This window comes from Odontesthes bonariensis, chromosome 2 (assembly GCF_027942865.1).
Source record: "Odontesthes bonariensis isolate fOdoBon6 chromosome 2, fOdoBon6.hap1, whole genome shotgun sequence".
Taxonomy (NCBI): domain Eukaryota; kingdom Metazoa; phylum Chordata; class Actinopteri; order Atheriniformes; family Atherinopsidae; genus Odontesthes; species Odontesthes bonariensis.
This window is the reverse complement of record NC_134507.1, coordinates 29,244,167-29,262,642: the sequence shown is the minus strand read 5'-3', so window position 1 is coordinate 29,262,642 and position 18,476 is coordinate 29,244,167. Positions and strand designations below refer to the sequence as shown.

At 42.0% G+C, this 18,476-nt stretch overlaps 1 protein-coding gene across 2 annotated transcripts in view; it reads left to right on the top strand.

The window, feature by feature from the left end:
- Positions 1 to 18,476, top strand: part of atrnl1a (attractin-like 1a) — a 425,977-nt gene that overhangs the window by 151,520 nt on the left and 255,981 nt on the right. For both annotated transcript variants that reach the window (XM_075481032.1, XM_075481024.1), the window contains 2 exons: positions 4,043 to 4,291; positions 6,410 to 6,547. In XM_075481032.1, the coding sequence (XP_075337147.1) occupies positions 4,043 to 4,291; positions 6,410 to 6,547 (387 nt within the window). The remainder of the gene's footprint in view (positions 1 to 4,042; positions 4,292 to 6,409; positions 6,548 to 18,476) is intronic.

Sequence of the window (18,476 nt, the reverse complement as noted above, 5' to 3'; positions counted from 1 at the left end):
TTAAGCTCCGGTCACACTGGTATCGGTTCTGTAGGATCCGAACACTTTAATGAATAATGAGTCCGCACATGGTATCGATGCATCCTGGATTTTTTGGTATGAATTATAAGTCGGCGTATTTGGTAAAAGCACCTCAGATGTAATCACAACCCGACTTTGGGGGAGATATTTGACAAAACTACTGGTTTCCATTCTGTTTTTCACAGTTTGAAAAGAAAGTCAAAGTAAAAAGTGTCGACAGAACAGTTTCCTACAAAGGAAGGAGTGAATCTATTAAACCAAACGCCACCGAAGAGTTTTGTTGTGTTAGGAAAAAAAGAAGGAAGCTGGAGCACAAGAAAAGGCCGGAGAATTTAAAGAGCAACTCCCTGCAATGTGGTTGTATTTTGAAATAAATAAATAGATATATTTATTGGATTTTAAATCTCCTCTGTAGTATGTAAATATACGCTTTGGTGGCAGAAGGAACCCCGGTGAGGTTTGGATTAGGGTTAGTCTGTCGAGCTGGCTATCTTATGATGTGAAGTGTTGCCTCAAGAGAAAAATCCAGCGAGCTGTCAGAAGACAGAAGTAAAAGAAGTGTGCAAATAAGGGGAAGTGAAAGTGGAAATAAGAGGGAAAAGCACAGCAGGGGGGAGAATAAAAGGATATATAATTTCACTTATGCCCAGAGTGTTTTAAAGTAATACAGAGAGAAGTGCAATGAAATAAAAACGGCAGAAAAGTGATAGGAGGACAGTATAACGGTGAAGAAAGCAGAGCTGAAGATGGTTTAGAGAATAGTAATTGAGGAGGGGAAAAATGTGGCAGAGAAGAGATAAAGAGTGGATCTGAGAAAAGAGAGCGCACGTTTGTGATAGTAAAGGAGAACAAATGAATCAGCATGGCTGTGGTGTTGAATAATGCAGCTGCAGCGAACACTCGGATGCCGGAGAAGGGCTGTACTTACAGCAGGGACACACAGAAACTGATGGAAGTGGCTCGGCTTCACAACCCGAGCAAGGTGCTAATTTTACTCCACTCGAGTTCTGTCAAGCTTCTGACTTCTCGTGTACGCGCCGAGAGGAGCCTCACGAAGTCTCATCTCTCTGTTTGCACGCACTCCTTCCCAGCGTCTCTTTGTAGGCAGACGAGTCGATGCTCAGAATGAGAGCTGGGAAGCAAACTTGGGAGGGCCTCCATCTGCAGGACGTAAAAACCACACAAACGCTTTCATATCGCCTGTTTTCCACCACAGAACGGGACGTCAGTTATGGAGATTTCTGTTTTCTTCATACGACTTCTGAATGCCATACCGTCATTCAATATGTCATTTTTAATTTCCACCACGAAGGCGCTCCTGAATGCCACGTCCACTTTATGAATACAAATGCTGTTTTTCTCCACATGTGGAACGGCGTGGGAGCGAAAAGTCAATTTTCTTTATAAATGTTGAGGGTGAAAGAACGAGATGCGAGCGCATATTAGGGGCCAGATTTCAACACCGGAGGCTTTAATTGTGTTCATGCTTTTATTGATGTTTATTTAAATGTGTGAAGGCAGAATCTGGTCAGAAGAAGTCTTCTTTCAGAACGCTGCAGCCTGAGTTTTAACCAGAATAAAGAGATCAGATCACATCACCCCAGTTCTCAAGTCTTTACTTTGGCTCCCGGTCAGATACAGAATAGATGTTAAATCCAGGTTAAAAACATTTCTCTTTTGGTGTGATAATGGTTAAGTTCCTTTAAATCATTTTCTTTTTTTTAACTTATTTTTTATTAATTTTTCTTTCAACAATTAGTGTCAGGGCATATCGTACATACATAGTTAAACAATCATCCTTATATCAATGTCCTTATTGTCCAGTGGCAATGATGGTGTCCTCTATAATCAGTCCATTTTTGACATTTGTCCTCAAATTGTGCCTCTTGTAGTCTCAGTTTGTGTGAGATTTTCTCCATTACAAAAATCCACACACTGCTCCTCAGTCGGTGGGTCCACTTTATACCACATTCTCGTAATTGTTTTTTTACTGGCTGATAACAGCACTTTAACAAGATACTCGTCCTCTCTTTGTATTATGTCTCGTGTTAAATTACCCAAGTAGAGTATTTTACACGTTTTTGGTATCTTATATCCTATTATTTTTTGTAAATCCCTCCATAGTTTGTCCCAGCATCCTTTTAACTTTTGGCAGGACCAGAATATGTGTGTATGGTCAGCATCCATGTGACCACATGCTCTCCAGCATGGCTGCTGAGCAGACACCACTCCTCTCCTAATCTTTGGAGTTATAAAAAATCTGACCATATTCTTCCAGTTGAATTCTCTCCAGATCCTGGAGCTAGTGGACGTGCACTGCGTTTTACAGATATTAAACCACTCTTCCTCAGTTATTTGTTCTTTCAATTCCTTTTCCCATTTTTCTTTGATATATAGAGAGGAAGACTTTCTGCATGACATCGAACTTCTATATAGGACTGAGATTACTGCATTTTTTACCTTTTGCTCTCCGAAATACCTCAACAACTTCGTTATCAGTGTCAGTTTTTATCTCCTTCTCATAATAGTCCTTTATTTGCAGGTAGCGATATTGTTCATGTTTATCTAACCCAAATCTGCCCCTCAACTTCTCAAAACTCTGCAGCTTACCTCGTTCAACCATTGTACATATTGCTGTGATCCCTTTTCTCGCCCATTGTTTAAACCCTTTATCATTTATCCCAGGTATAAACCTATCGTCATACGCAAACCAACTCAAAATCTTTATCTCTTTCTCCGGTTTATACCTTTCAACAACAGTATTCCATATTTCAATTGTATTTTTGGTTATTACATCTAATTGGTTACCTAATTTTCCCAGCAGGCCTTTACTTCCTTTAAATCATTTTAAAGCATAATGCTATAAATCCTCCTAATTGTTTTTATATTTTTCTTTTTCCCCTCTTCTTTGATTGCTTTTAACTATGTGTTTTAATTTTCATTCTATTTTTTTTATTCTCTTTAAATTGCTTGTTTTTAAGCTGCTTTATGCTGTTCTTCTAAATTTCCACGTGTAAATCAAATCAAAACAAATTTATTTCTATAGCACTTTTCATGTACAAAACAGTTCAAAGTGCTTCACATAAAATAAAAGCATTGCAGCAGGGAGTGGAAGAAGCATTAAATGCTTATGTGTAGAAAGATGAAATACTACCACAGAAAATGTGTGTTCTCGTATTTAAGGATTCTCCCTTTTTGTTTCTACAGTTTTGTACTATCCCTTTAATAAAAAAGATCACGGTCAACCACAGAAGTGCATGTCTGGCACCGTTTTAAAGCTAAGATCTCGACCAATCGGAGAACGTTGATGTCTCTTTAAAGCGTTTTGGACATTTTAACTTAGGACTGGTTGTTGTACACGTTTTGGGATTCTTTTATTTCTTAGATCGACAGCTGCTGGTTGGAATTAAACCTCCATAATAGTTGGTTTTAGACCTGATTGTGTCAGGATGGCAGGTGTGGAGAGGAGGAGGACTCGAATCCAGACATGCAAAGATAGGAGGCAAAGAAAGAAGAACTTCAGTCGATTATTTTTAAGCTAATAAAAAAGCCGGAACTGTGGAAAACAAAAAGCCTAAGAAACCAAAGAAAACCTGATTGAAACGATACGCAAGGGGACATGAGCAGGGATTGACTATGAGAAACCAGAGAGCTGAAACACTGTGGAGAAGACAAAACTACGATAAACTAACTGACAAGGAACAAATCTGGAAATCTGAGCAAAAATCCTGATACACACAAAAGACTGAATAAGGAAAACCTGAAAGTGCAACATCTGAATTATTCTTATTTCTAGTTTATTTTATAATTTTACAACCACTGCAGGTTTACTGATGAGAAACTGTATTTAGTGTCTTTCTGTGAATGCGAATACTCAGTGAAATGGGTGGAGAGACGAGTTTGATAACAACAAAGATGTTCATCCTGACTGTAACAGCCGGCTGAATCTGAGTTCATCCTCTCATGCAGGATCGTGTTGAAGTTTTAATTGTGAACTTTCGGTTTCTTCCTCATCCACCAGCCCAGAACTGCTCAGGTCTGAGGACGTGTGCCGACTGTCTGCAGAGGGTGGAGTGCGGGTGGTGCGGAGATCCCAGCAACACCGGCAGGGGCGTGTGCATGGAGGGGTCTTACAGGGGCCCCCTGAAGCCGGCGCATGGGAAGCCCGGACCGAGAGACCGGAACATCCTGCGAGACAGGGACATGGTGGTGGATCAGAGTCTCTGCTCGTCCGACAGAGGCTACAACTGGGCTTTTATCCAGTGTCCCGGTGAGTGAGCCACTTCACCCAAACACGTTCAGGTGGGGATGTCATGTGACCCCCTAAATGATGCATTAGTCTCTGTTTTACTCGGTTATATCGGCTTATTTAAATGATAAGAAGCTTTTTAACCAGCTTCTCTTTGTACTTTCTTCTTTTTAATCATTAAACGCTCAGTTTTTCCCTGTTAAGTTGACAGGCTTATGTGTGTCTGTTTGTGCGTCCGAAATGCCACTCGGATCAATTGGAAATCAGGGGTAGCCAACCAGTCAGAGACTAAGAGCTGCATTTTTTACTGTGTTACCACAAAGAGCCACATTATTTTGAAAAATAATTCTCAGAATTCTCTCCGTTACATCCGTCTGTTCTTGACTCGCTCTCGTCTCGGTCACATGACGCATCAACGCTGATATTAAACCCACGAACCGAGCAAAACGAGTCAAAAACAGACGTGTTTGGAAAGCTTCTTCCCAGTGAGGAGACAGAAGAAGAGGCTGTGACTACTAAGAAAAAGAAAGCTGCATTTTGAAGGCACGTTTAAGCGTTACCATAGCGACCAGAGAGCGTTAGGAGGCAGAGAGTCGTTATGTCAGGAGGACGCTGCTAATAAAGTTACATACAAGTACACAGTGGATTCAAGTTTATTATCATATTTACTAAATACCACAGTGACTGTGTTAGAAACCGCATACTACATACGGCATACTTCCATACGGCATACTTCCATACTGCATACTCATCGATCAGACAGTATGCAGAGTGTTTACCCACAATGCATTTCGCTCCTGCCCGAGCCGAAATCAGCAGGCCTGAAGCTGATATCACTCAAGCTCTAAACTTTGTAAACTTTAGCAACATTTTAAACATTTTCAGGTGAGAAAGTAGTCGTTTAGATCCCCAACGTGTTGAAAATCTGACAAAATACCGGCTATTTACAATTTTGTTCCCACGAATTCGGCGCTACTAAAGCTAGCTGCAGTGAGCAACGCACTCGTTGTAGCTAGCTTGAAACTGCTGTTTTGACAGGAAATGACGATCTGCGACATCACGTTACATTGCATCTTGGGTAGTTTGAGTATGAGTAGTAACCTCATGATGCATACCCAACATTTCGGTGAATCTAGTATGCATCCAGGAACTTCTCCTTACTCAAACTCGAATATTCAAACTCAAAAAGTTAGTATGAGTAGTAGGAGAAGTATGCGGTTTCGAACACAGCCAAGGTCTGTGTTGGTCGTATTATTTTATTTTGTAGTATTTATCTGCCACACCTGAAAGGCCGGTCCGTGAAAATATTGTCTGACATTAAACCGTTCCATGGAGCAAAAAAGGTTGGAGACCGCTGCCATATTGAACTCAAACGAAGCGAACATGCACATTAAAAAAAAACACAAATGCAAATTTTGATATGAACATAAGAACCGCATGAAACCAGACAAAGAGGCTACAACTGGGCTTTTATCCAGTGTCCCGGTGAGTGAGCCACTTCACCCAAACACGTTCAGGTGAGGATGTCATGTGACCCCCTAAATGATGCATTAGTCTCTGTTTTACTTGGTTATATCGGCTTATTTAAATGATATGAAGCTTTTTAGCCAGCTTCTCTTTATACTTTCTTCTTTTTAATCATTAAACGCTCAGTTTTTCCCTGTTAAGTTGAAAAAAAACATTGACGTTCTCGGAGCTAAAATACAATTTTTTTTTAAAGTATTTTAAATTTACTTTTATATTCAGGAGACATGGTTACATAAATGTGAGTATCATTAGTATATGACACCACTCAGGCTTTGCATGCACAGTTTGAAAAGTCCTAAAATTGATCCTTGAGATGCACCACTTTATCTCTCTCTCTCTCTCTCTCTCTAGAGAGACTTTAGTTATAAAAACCTTTATTTCATTGAAATGTGAAGAGAATCAGTTAAAAACAATCCCAGACAGGATTGTGTGCGCGTTTGTGTGTCCGAAATGTCACTCGGATCAATTGGAACCAGAAAAAATTATGTCATTTACTGCTCCAGCCAGAGGTTTCCCTTTAGAACGTTCTGTTCTAAAACCCGATTATGAAATTTCTGATTCTGAGTTTATGAAGCGTGTGTCTTACTTTGTGTGTCTCATTTCCCCCCCCAGCATGCCAGTGTAACGGTCACAGCAAGTGTGTGAACAGCAGTGTGTGCGAGCACTGTGGGAACCTGACGGCAGGAACACACTGCCAGAGCTGCATGCCCGGTTACTTTGGTGACCCTACCAACGGAGGGAAGTGCAACGGTAGGTGCAGAGGGGACCCACATGTGTTCAAACGCCTGAATAAGAAGTTCATAACCCCAAGAATTTCCCCAAAACTAGTCCTGTTTCAGTTGTATCCGACTCATTACACTGCATAAAGCCGTCATCCCTCCAGAGGTGGGTAGAGCAGCCAAAAATTGTTACTTCAGAATAATATGACTCAAGTAAAAGTAAAAAGTAGTCATCCAAATAATTGAGTAAGAGTAAAAAAGTGCTTGGTGAAAAAACTACTCAAGTACTGAGTAACTGTTGAGTAACATCTGATTTATTTGTTAACACAAGCATTCAATCAGACAGACAAAAATACTAAATAATCATCTTTAGGCAAATTAGAGTTCATCCAATTGATAAAATAAATTAAAATGAATTAATTAATTACAAAATAGCTTAAATTAAAATAATCCAGGTAAACTCAAGCACTTCAATAAAAAATAAAAGAGACTTAGGAAATGTTTAAAACATATGTAACCCATATGTAACCTAAAAAACAAACATTCACCTATCCATGGGGGAAAAAACTACTTTAGGAAACTTAGCGCTACATGTTTCCTCAAGTTAGATGTTGAGTTTCTGCTGAAATGTGCGTTTGTTTTGGTTGACAAAGAAGACACATAATGTAGCTGCTGTTTCTCACTCTTTGTAAGGTAAACATGCTTTCAGTATGAGGCCTCGTCTGCGTCTTCATTTCCCACCGTTGATTCTGACATTTTTCATCTGTTTCTTTGTTTGTTTGCTACGACTGTAAACTGTAAAGCTAACCCGTCCCGCCGCTGAGATTGAGTATGGTCACGTGACCAGACTGCACGGCTACGTCTGATTGGTGAAACACAGTCAGGTGGTAGAGCCTTTGGCGGAAGTCTCTCTCTCTGTCAGAATAAAACATTAAAATGAGGCGTACGCGGGGGGATAAAAATAATGAGGCGTAGAATACCACAGAGGTAAGAAGAAAAGTAACCAGCTCATTGTAGCCTAATGTAGCGGAGTAAGAGGACAGTTTCTGCTGCACAAATCTACAAATCTCAAGTAAAAGTAAAAAGTATAGAGATTTAAAACTACTCCTAGAAGTATAATTTTTTTCAAAAAATTACTCAAGTAAATGTAACTTGTTACTACCCACCTCTGCATCCCTCCTCCACACCGCGTCTGCATCACAAATCTTGTGTTAAAAACAGATGTCAGCAGTTTCCAGCACTGTAATGGGCATCGACATCCTGATGGGGGCAGTGTTGGGGCAGAGCTGACCGACACGTGTAGAATGAGCAGGACTGTGGTGTTCAGGCGGGAACATGCAGCCGCATCATGTGGAGATGGTTGCAAACATGAGAAAATATTTGTATTGCAGAAGAGGAAACCACAGCAAAGCGTGTGTGTGTGCGCCGCCATGTTGAAGGGAGAGCGTAATGAGGGAGTGCTGAAGTGCGAGGGAGGGGCGGTGACATCAGTCTGGCTGTGACAGATGTGCGTTTTGGCTTGGTGGCGGCGTGACATTAAATTGCTCTTCATCATTTTCTTATTTCCTGAGCTGACTGGTGTCTGTCCCTGGCGGCTTGTTGCAGAGAGCACGCCGCTGATAGATGCACGCCTCCCCGCGCCTCCGAACTGGACAGCATCAGTCGCTTTCTCTTCTTCTCTGGCTTTATTTATGTTTTTACTCTGCCCCTTTTCTTTCTTCTGTCACTCCAATCTTTTCTCTCCCATTAAATGTTTCTCTCCTCTTTACTTTAACTCTACTCCTTTGACTTTCTCCTCCTGATAATTCTTCATCCCTTTTTTATTCTTTTTATCTTCTTAACATTGTCTCATCTTGTTCCTTTCATTCTTGTCTCCTTTCTCGTTTAAGTCCTCACCTTGTGGCTTGTGTCCTTTCCATTCCAGAAAAATACTGAATTTCTACACAGGTCTGCTTCCTCCACCCCTGTGAAGCCCCTTTGCTGACCGTTTAAAGACTCTGGCTGTGTTCGAAACCGCATACTTCTCCTACTACTCCGACTAACTTTTTGAGTTAGTATGCAAGTTTGAGTAAGCGAGAAGTTCCCAAATGCATACTAGATTCGCTGAAATGTTGGGTATGCATCATGAGGTTACTACTCATACTCAAACTACCCAAGATGCAACGTAACGTGACGTCGCCGATCGTCATTTCCTGTCAAAACGGCAGTTTCAAGCTAGCTACAACGAGGGTAGGTTCACTTCCTGTTTTCAAAACAAAAGCACCAATTGTATCGTAATGGCTTTCCCTATGATAAAAGGCAACGGGTATTTTATTTTGTGAAAATAACCGGAAGTGCGTTGCTCACTACGGCTAGCTTTAGTAGCGCCGAATTCATGGGAACAAAATTGTAAATAGCCGGTATTTTGTCAGATTTTCAACACGTTGGGGATCTAAACGACTACTTTCTCACCTGAAAATGTTTCAAATGTTGCTAAAGTTTACAGAGTTGAGAAATCAGCTTCAGGCCGGCTGATTTCGGCTCGGGCAGGAGCGAAATGCATTGTGGGTAAACACTCTGCATACTGTCTGATTGATGACTATGCAGTATGTAGTATGTAGTATGCGGTTTCGAGCTCAGCCTCTCACTTCTCCACCTCCATCCTAATTCTCTCCATCTCCTTTTACATCCTCACTTCACCCTCTTTTACCTCCTCTGGACCTCTTTAATTTCCTTTTTTTTAAGTTGGCTGTGGCTGTTTCCCACCCTCCGTTCACCCGTCCATCAGGCCGTTCATCCTTCTCTCTATACCCGTTCTCTTTATAAAAGGGACCACTAGATTTACCTTGAGCTAAATGGCCGGGAGGCAATGATGTGTGGCCGATTAGAGGGCTGAATGATGGAGAGACAGCTTTGTCCCTACCGGAGAGGGGGAGAGAGCCTCGGCTTCAGAAGGGGACAGAAACAAAAGGACCGACACAGGCGGCAGAAAAGAAACAGATAAAGCCGGGTGGTAAGATACACAAGGTTAATACGGGTGGAAAAGGACGGATGTCCTTGGATGTAGAGGCGGTGGAGGAGGTGGAGGGAAGAGCAGAGAGGGGAGTCTGTCAGTTCCCTGTCCATGTGACAGATGATTAACTAACCTTGTCGAATCTGGGTGAGGTGCCTGCAGAGCATTAATGTCCCTTTTCTCTGACTGTTTCACTCACCTTGTCCCGCACACACCGACCTTTAGATCTGCAGCTGACAACACGTCGGATGTGTGTTTAGACTTTTAGATTCTCAGAGGAGAACACGGAGAGTTTGGGAGCTGAATGTTTCATGGCCCTCCTGGAGCGATTTTTATTTTATTTCTTCTTCTTCTCAATTTTATTAAAGCAGAAAAACACATTTCTGTGATATTCATCACAGCAGAGGCTGTAAAACATCCACACCTGGAAGCAGCGCGGCAACAACACGGAGTCACACAGCCTGTTGATGTCCACGTACTTTGTTAAATGTGATGGTGGTTTAACAGCAGAGCGTGAGGATAACGACTGGATGCCGGGTCTCTGTCTCAGCCTGTCGCTCAGAACCTTAAAGGGATAGTTCGCCTCTTTTGACATGAAGCTGTCTGACATATTAGCAACGTCATTTATGAACATTTTCTTACCCCCTGCTGCGTCCTGTGAGCCGAGTTCCAGCCTCGTTTTGGTGTTGATGAAGGTAGTCCGGCTAGTTTGCCGGGGTCCCGAAAATAAAGCGTTTTGCTTCCCAAAACAATATGCGTTCAAAAGAGTAATACATTTGCATCACAAAATCGTTCTCCAGGAAAAAGTCAGACCTCACAATCGCTCTGCCCTATTTTCTCTCCCTTCGTATCACTTGAACCGGGGCCAGCTGCAGCGAGGACTATAACCTCTGTACATGGGGCGCCTGCTCAATCCACTACGCCACGGACCACCCTTGTTTTATTATTTATTTTATTATTATAAAAGTCTGTGGCTCACAGGCTTTTATTTTGAAAAAGTCTGTTGCTCACAGGCTTTTATTTTGTAAAAGTCTGTTGCTGTCTGCCGCGGAACCGGAAAAGAAAGTAATCGGTGGATCCACCAAACATGGAGAAGGGTACGGAACTTTTACTCGGCCATTTTCATTATAAAGTTCTTCCAGACGGCGGAGTCGACGGAACCAAAGTCATCTGTAAACACTGCCAAGTTGAATTGTCTTCTCACCGTAGTAGTTCCAGTCTAAAATATCACTTAAAGGCAAAACACACAACTGATAGCAGCAAGTCATTCAAGGAAACAGACAGTGGAGCGAGGCTTCTACATAAAAACTACAGAAAGATGCTGATGTTAAAAGTGTGTTTGCACAACAAATGTTATGGCACTTTCATTCATATGGCAGCACATTTAAAATAAAACTAAATGCTAAAGGCTATACACTACTTTTGGATTCATTTTTGGATTTTGCGTACAAATGTGATTAATCGTGATTAATCAGGGAAATCATGTGATTAATTAGATTAAACATTTTAATCGTTGCCCAGCCCTAATCTGTAATATTCGTTTAGATTTCTGTCTCATTAGATTAAATTAAGATTTAAAACACCGGATGCAGAGAGAAGGAATAAAGGACGAGTTATTGGAGCCAATATAAAAGTGAAATTACTTATTAGCTCTTGTTAGTTGTCAGACATTGATTGACTTTGCTTCCTGTTTGACTGGGTCGTGGTGACTGATCTGATTATTTAAAACCGTGTTGTTTAGGCTCGTGGAACAATCAAAAGGAGGGTGGTGAATGTATCTGGTGCATCGCCTCAGCCGGATTCCTTTTGATCATAACACGTCTCTGTGTGCTTTTCTGAATTAATTGGGTGTTGGTGAGTTCTCTGGTTCAGTTGGACACAGCATCACCCACAGCAGACCACTCTGCTCCCTCCGAATCGTCTTCCAGGCAACACTCGAGCTCGTAGCGTCTCTTCTCGTGCTTGTTATCCTTTGTGCTTCAGCATACAAGTGCTCCTCTGCCACCGGCACCTCTCGCTGAACAGTTTTATTGCTTCCATAAATTTTGCATGATACACATCAGTAGTTCCCCCATCTCCATGTCTCTCTGATACTCCATCTCTCTCTGCTCCGCCTCCCCACTCTGTCAGCATGGAAACACTTCACAAGCCAAAGGTTGCTGTGTGGTAATGGCCATGTTTCGTGGGTTTCGTCATTTCTCAACAGGTTCTGCTCAGTTCTTATTGGGACGGGTGGGACTTTGGTATCATTTCGTCTGTAGGAAACAGATGATAAACTGGATGGAGATTAAATGAGAGAGGAGTGCTTGAAGGAAGATGTTTAACGAGATTCCCCCCCCTTTTTCATAGCTGTTAATTACTGGTTATTAATGGTTCATGGATTTATTTAAACCCATTAACCTCTCACCTGTTGGCGGCTGGGATAGGCTCCAAGCCTGTGACCCTAAACTGGATTAAGGGAAAGGAAATGGATGAACAACTGGTGACACAGTGATGGAAAGGCCACATTCGTCATTCCGTTGAGTCATTTTAAGATGCAGTCACCACAGCAGGTGCACTGGACCTTACGACAAACAGCACACAGCTTTTTATTTGTAGTTATGTCTTCTTAGCAGGAGTCATTTAAGTGATTAGAGATCGTCTCATCTCTGCAGCAGAGTGGAAGAAGTGTCCTCATTCGCTGCTTTCTGTCAGCCTCGTAGAGCTTCACCTCCACCTGATAACCACAGAACACTTAGGAGTTAATTGTGCTTGAATCAAGGTAAACCTGTTAAGTTGTACAGATATAAACTAAAACAATTCAAGGTGCAGTTTCATGACCTCGTTGTCTTGCTATCCTGTCACAGGCAGCTGAACTAAACTAAAAAAAAAAAAAAAGATCATTTTGAGCTTGCAAATTGTTGTTCAGGAATGATTCCAGGCTTTGTTGTTGAGAATGAAGCTTTGTAACCGTGGAAATCAATAAATCCGCTACACAAAGACACCTCTGTGTTGGGAGGATGAATTTGGACCGTCTGATTGGAGGGCGGCGACTCGAATCCCAAATCAAGCGGTCCAGTCAGGCGGAGATGGTTTAGTTGCCTTGGATGAAGGTGTGAGCAGCTCTGTAACTCAGGTGAAATATTTTCCTTATAAATGTTTGTATAAACAAAAGGAAAGATTGATTTACAACAGCTGACTGTGGGATTGTTTGTGAACATCGAATTTAAAGACTGTGGTAAAAAGGTTTGCTCTCTCGGTAACGATGGCCTCTCATGTCCCAGTTGATCATCATTTCCTCCTTTTTTCTTCTTCTTGGTTTTTGTACGTGCAGTTTCTGTTGAAGGGAGCATTGATTTTTGTTCCGTGGAGCAGTTGAAGGCTGTTTCTGCACGGAACTGGTGACACCAGAGACTGGGACAGCCGGGGAAGCTGGGTAGTTTGTTAGCTAATGAGCTCGTTCCCTTTCTTCTTCTCTGAGGAGTCACGTTACTGGTTTAAACAATTTATCAAGAACCCATCTTCAATTTGGAACTTCATACCAAATGTTATTTTCTCTAAATTACGAGGCCTAAATTTCTTTTTATTTTGTAATTATAATGTTGAGAAAATCCCCTCAAAACTATCCTTCTTTCATAAACAGATGCTTCTTTCTTGGTCATTGATCTACAAAAATAATTTTTCCCCACATAGATACTACATATGGAACAATATGGGTTCTTGATAAATTGTTGAGGCCAATTTATTCTTTAAGTATTATAAATTATAAATAATAATTATAATTTTTAATAATAATGAATTAATTATAAATTTAAAGTCTAAAAGTCTAAAAAGTTAAGGCCACCATTATCATATGAATTCATTATTACTGATTTTTTTTTTTTTAATATAGTGGTTTTTGTTCCTCCATATAAAGTTTAATAATATCTTGTCAAAATCTTTTGAGACCTTTTTGTTAACATCGGGAGATAAAGCAGCATTTAAGACGGGATATTTACATCAAAATATTCTTTAATAGCAGCCCGTACGTTGTCACTAGCAGCGCTTATATTTTGAAAATATGTTAACCATAGTTTTTCCGGTTTAAAGCACGGATCACCACCAGTCCAATCAGCGACGATTCATGTCTCCGAGGGTACCTACCTTTTCCGTTTTGGTTAACGCTGTTCTGTTTTCTCTTTTGCCGTTGTGATTTGCTCTTCAGGGCCACCGTACATATGCATAGAAGTGATACGTGTGTGCATATATGTGTGATTTTAAGCAAGCTTGTGTGTTTGCGTACCTGTGGATCCCTGTGGCCAAACTGCTACCCAGCATCTTTTGCTGTCTCTGGTCATCTTTCCTCTGGCGGCGCTATTCTTGGCTTCTGACGGGTCGTGTAGAAATGGTTTGAAGTCTCTCTGCAGCATCTCATGTAGAATAAGCTGCTTTATTTAATGACATCTGGTTTAATTTGTGGCTTAATTAATGCAAACCGATATCATCTACCCACCTTTTAATAAACGGGCTGATGTGTTATCATGTAATACAAGCAATCACAGTGAGATGATACGTAATTTCCCACATTGAAATTAACATAACTTTTTCACACTTGCTACAAATGGAATCGTATCACCTTGCAATTTGTGCACGTAAGATCAATGTGCACACTGGGGCGTAGCGCAGCGTGAGACAGCGATGCATCAGAGGCCTGTTAATTAAATGGGGACCATACAGAGAAGTGCAGCACTTAAAGCTTCTAAGTTATTGATCGTCCTGTTTCTGAAAAAGATTTTAATCTTGATTTGTAAATGTTTTAAATGAACCTGCAAGTTGCTCCAGAAGCTGAGCGGAGCGCTTCCTCTCGTCCACAAATCTCATCACAGCTTTTGCAACAGCGTTAAAGACGTTGGCTTCTGCTCTGCGTTTGTGTGCCAGGCCTGACGGTGCAGCGCTCGGCTGAAGCTGAAAGGTTATTTTATTCATTTAAAACCGGGACCAAGCAGCACAGAACTGTTGTGAGAAGTCACCTTAATGCAGTGTGTGTTGCTCACCGGGGGCAGACAGTCGAGTCACATGAACGTATATTTAGCTTCCTGCTGGACGGTGCAGAGGTCAGGAACTCAGAGGTTTCCCTTCATTGGATAAACTGCTGAACTGAGTCAGAAACATTGTGATTTATCCAGAGATCTAAAAGCTGCTTAAAGGGCTCCAGGAGTCTTCCCTTTGAGTGCGATACTCGGTGGTTTTCTATCTTTTAAGTTCAAGCTTTGAGTTGATTGACGGTTAAACTACTGCGAACCTTGATATGGATCTAGGGCAAAAATAAGGGAAAAAGTCCTACAATGTTTATTTTTATATCGGTCGATATTGATATATATATCGGGTCCATAACTTTCATTATACACTTGAACCCCTTATTCTCCACTTTGCTTATTTGCAGCAGGTCTTTAGCAACACAATAATCTGCATCTGTAACATCACAGTGTCTCTTTGGCTGTGTTCGAAACCGCATACTTCTCCTACTACTCATACTAACTTTTTGAGTTAGTATGCGAGTTTGAGTAAGCGAGAAGTTCCCGGATGCATACTAGATTCGCCGAAATGTTGGGTATGCATCATGAGGTTACTACTCATACTCAAACTACCCAAGATGCAACGTAAAGTGACGTCGCCGATCGTCATTTCCTGTCCAGTTTCAAGCTAGCTACAACGAACGTAGGTTCACTTCCTGTTTTCAAAAAGAAAGCACCAATTGTATTGTAATATAAAAGGCAACGGGTATTTTATTTTTGTAAAAATAACCGGAAGTGCGTTGCTCACTGCGGCTAGCTTTAGTAGCGCCGAATTCCTGGGAACAAAATTGTAAATAGCCGGTATTTTGTCAGGTTTTCAACACGTTGGGGATCTAAACGACTACTTTCTCGCCTGAAAATGTTTCAAATGTTGCTAAAGTTTACAGAGTTTAGAGCTTAAGCAAAATCCGCTTCAGGCCGGCTGATTTCGGCTCGGGCAGGAGCAAAATGCATTGTGGGTAAACGCTCTACATACTGTCTGATGAATGAGTATGCAGTATGGAAGTATGTAGTATGTGGTTTCGAACACAGCCAGAGACTTTGTGTCACACGGTGCTGAAGCAGACTCTGTGGTCTCCTGCTGCTGCTGCTCAGGAGCTGTTATCGGGGGAAGAATAGCACTTGTGTTGGTAACAGTTTGCATCCTCCGTGCTCTAACGGGTGGAGCTGCTTCAGGTGATGAAACAGATTAGCGGGGTTCCCCGTCTTTGTCGGAACATGAACCGTTTCGCAATACCAAGTACGCTAAGTACCTACTTGTGTACTTACAAGTATGGACTTGTCGGAAGTACGTACTTCTGAGTACAGAAGTACGCTCGTTGTGCATTTGGAACGGAAGCGTACTTGATTACGTCAAAGGCGTTGCCGGCAAAAATAAAAAAAACATAAACGATTGTTTTTCATTTTTCTGTTCCTCACTGCGTGATTTCAACAGCAAAGAAAAATCGAAACTTCTACAAAAGATTGAAAATGGACAGAGCTGTTCTTTCAGCTGCTGTTGGAGTTCTTTATTTTAAAGCTGCAGAGGAAGCGGTGAGGCTGAGGAGGGAGAAACGGGAGCAACGAGCCAGGATGCGGAGGAGGAGCAGGCTAATGGCATACCTGTCAACTTTTGTCAACTTATCTGCCATCTTCGCTTGACCCGCACTGCATTCTGGGACAGCAAGCTGTCTGAAGTCTACACAAGTCACCACAGAAGCAGACTCGCTAAAATGGGCGGAGCAAGCACACATCCGGCAATGTGGAGCGTACTTGCCATGTGCTCGGCGTAATTCGCAGTCCACGCTACCCTGTTTCGTGTCGGACTTTAAAAAACCAAAATACCTCCATACTACTGAACTTTTCGGGCCTTTCTTATCAACGATGTCATCCCTTACGCCTTGGGCTGCGTCTTCCGTTGTTTCTTCAGAGGGAGCACTCATTTTCTGTTTTTATGCGGCTGCAGCAGCACAAACAAACACGCCACGGCTAGCTGCTGGCATGGCTCTATTCCAGCCACATGATAAATAATGGCGTGTTTCCACTATGCAGTCCGGTACGCGTCGGTTCAGAGCGGTTCGCTTATTTCAGTGTTTCCACTACCACCAAAGCGTACCGGTCCCATGGAACCCGTTACCATGTCTGTAACCCTTCTGCTTGGGGTACCGAGCACACCGGACCGGTTCCAGGCTCTGCTCTCCGTTGTTGGTGAGGAGGCTGTGCAGCGGGAGCTCGATGGCGCTGTGCCAAACCAAAAAGTTTTCCTGCTGATTGTCGCAAAAATGGCAGAGAGTGGTTTCAACCGGACCGCGAGCCAGTGTGGCATTAAGCTGGAGAAGCTTGGAGGTGGTTCCAAATTATGGATGTTATTTGTTATTTGCTGTTATTTGCTATTTATGCTTCGGCACGCACTCCGCCCACCCCTGAGGGTCCCCTTTGTACAGTGGGAACGCAAAGCTGACCCCAAAGAGAACCGACCCGTACCGTACCGTTCTGAACCGACCCGTACCGGACTGCATAGTGGAAACGAGGCTCAAATAATTAAAGTTGAGTTGAGTTGGTTCAGCGCGGCGCAACTCTCGTTCTCATTGGCTGTTCGTGTTGTCTGTCAAAAGATGGACGAATGTAATCTAAGTAAAAGTATATCGACCATGTTTACTAACCCTATCGAGGAAAAGTTATTCCTTTATAGCTATCGTTTTATCGCCCAGCCCTATATGGATCATAACCGGATTATACAACAGTCAAACAGCTTCTGTTGCCTCCTGCAGTAACAGAAAGTTTCTGTAAATCAGGTGACTGGGTTTGGTTAGAATGAACTCTGCTCTGTTTGTCCGGTCAGTGCAGTTCATTTGAGCTGATCTGAGCTCTGGGGACGGCGTCCTCACAGGACGCACCTCCACGGTCTCTTTTTTTTTTTTAATCATCAAACCTTATTTCACTCACTTGGAAACAGTTTGAATTATTGATGTTTCTCTGGGTGGTTAAGAGGACGTTTTCCTGTGATGTGACAAATTTATTTCTGCTTTATTCAGACTTTATTATATATTCCGTCAAAAGTTTTGAATCGCTGAGAACAATTTGAAAATCTGCCTTAAATCTAGTAAATGTTTAATTTTCGGGACACTGTGAGGTTTTAAGCTGTAAATTCTGTTATAAATTAGCCTAAAAACTGACACCAGGGGATGAGTGATGGGAATCTTAAGCTTTCACTTCGGAAAGTAGGTGAATCACGGCTCTAAATCTGCTTGGTGAAGGGAAATGATTTAATATAGTGTATCTGTGAAGACTCCACCTGTGTTCTCCTATATTTTAACAGTCCTCGCTGCTTAGCGTTTTCCCTCTTTCCCTTGGTGAGAAACACTGTCCCTTCATTACACCCAGAATAAATCCCAGTCATCTCTTATCTTACAAACCGCTCCGTCTGGCTGACTCGTACTTTTTCTTTGTCTGCTCGGACGAAGGTGGAGGGCGACGCTGATGATAATGAGCAAAATATTCAAGGAAACGGTGATTGATTATAATCCTTAGCAAAAACCCTGGAGAGGTAGAGCTTGTTAAAAGTGTCACATTCTGAGAGCTTTTTGAAAGAAAATGTAAATTATTGACTAATTGAACGTCCTTTTAAGTCACAGCTGGCAGCTTTTTTTTTTTTCTGTTCATCCCAACAGCGGCTTATGAGTCTTTATTCTGCTTCAGTTTGGTCAAACATTTCAACAAAGCACGAATTTCTGCACACACGCGTGTAAGGATTGGAATCGAGAACCGGCTCCCAGTAGTTCGATTCCCCGTAATCATTTTTCCGCCTGCCTAACGATCCCGTTTTTAGGTTTTGCGAGCGTCTGACGCATTTGTGCGATGACGTCATCCAACATGCCGTCGAGGCAGAAGGAAACAAGCATGTCTCCCATGAGTCTGAGCAGAGCAGTTATTAATAACAACACTAATAATAATAT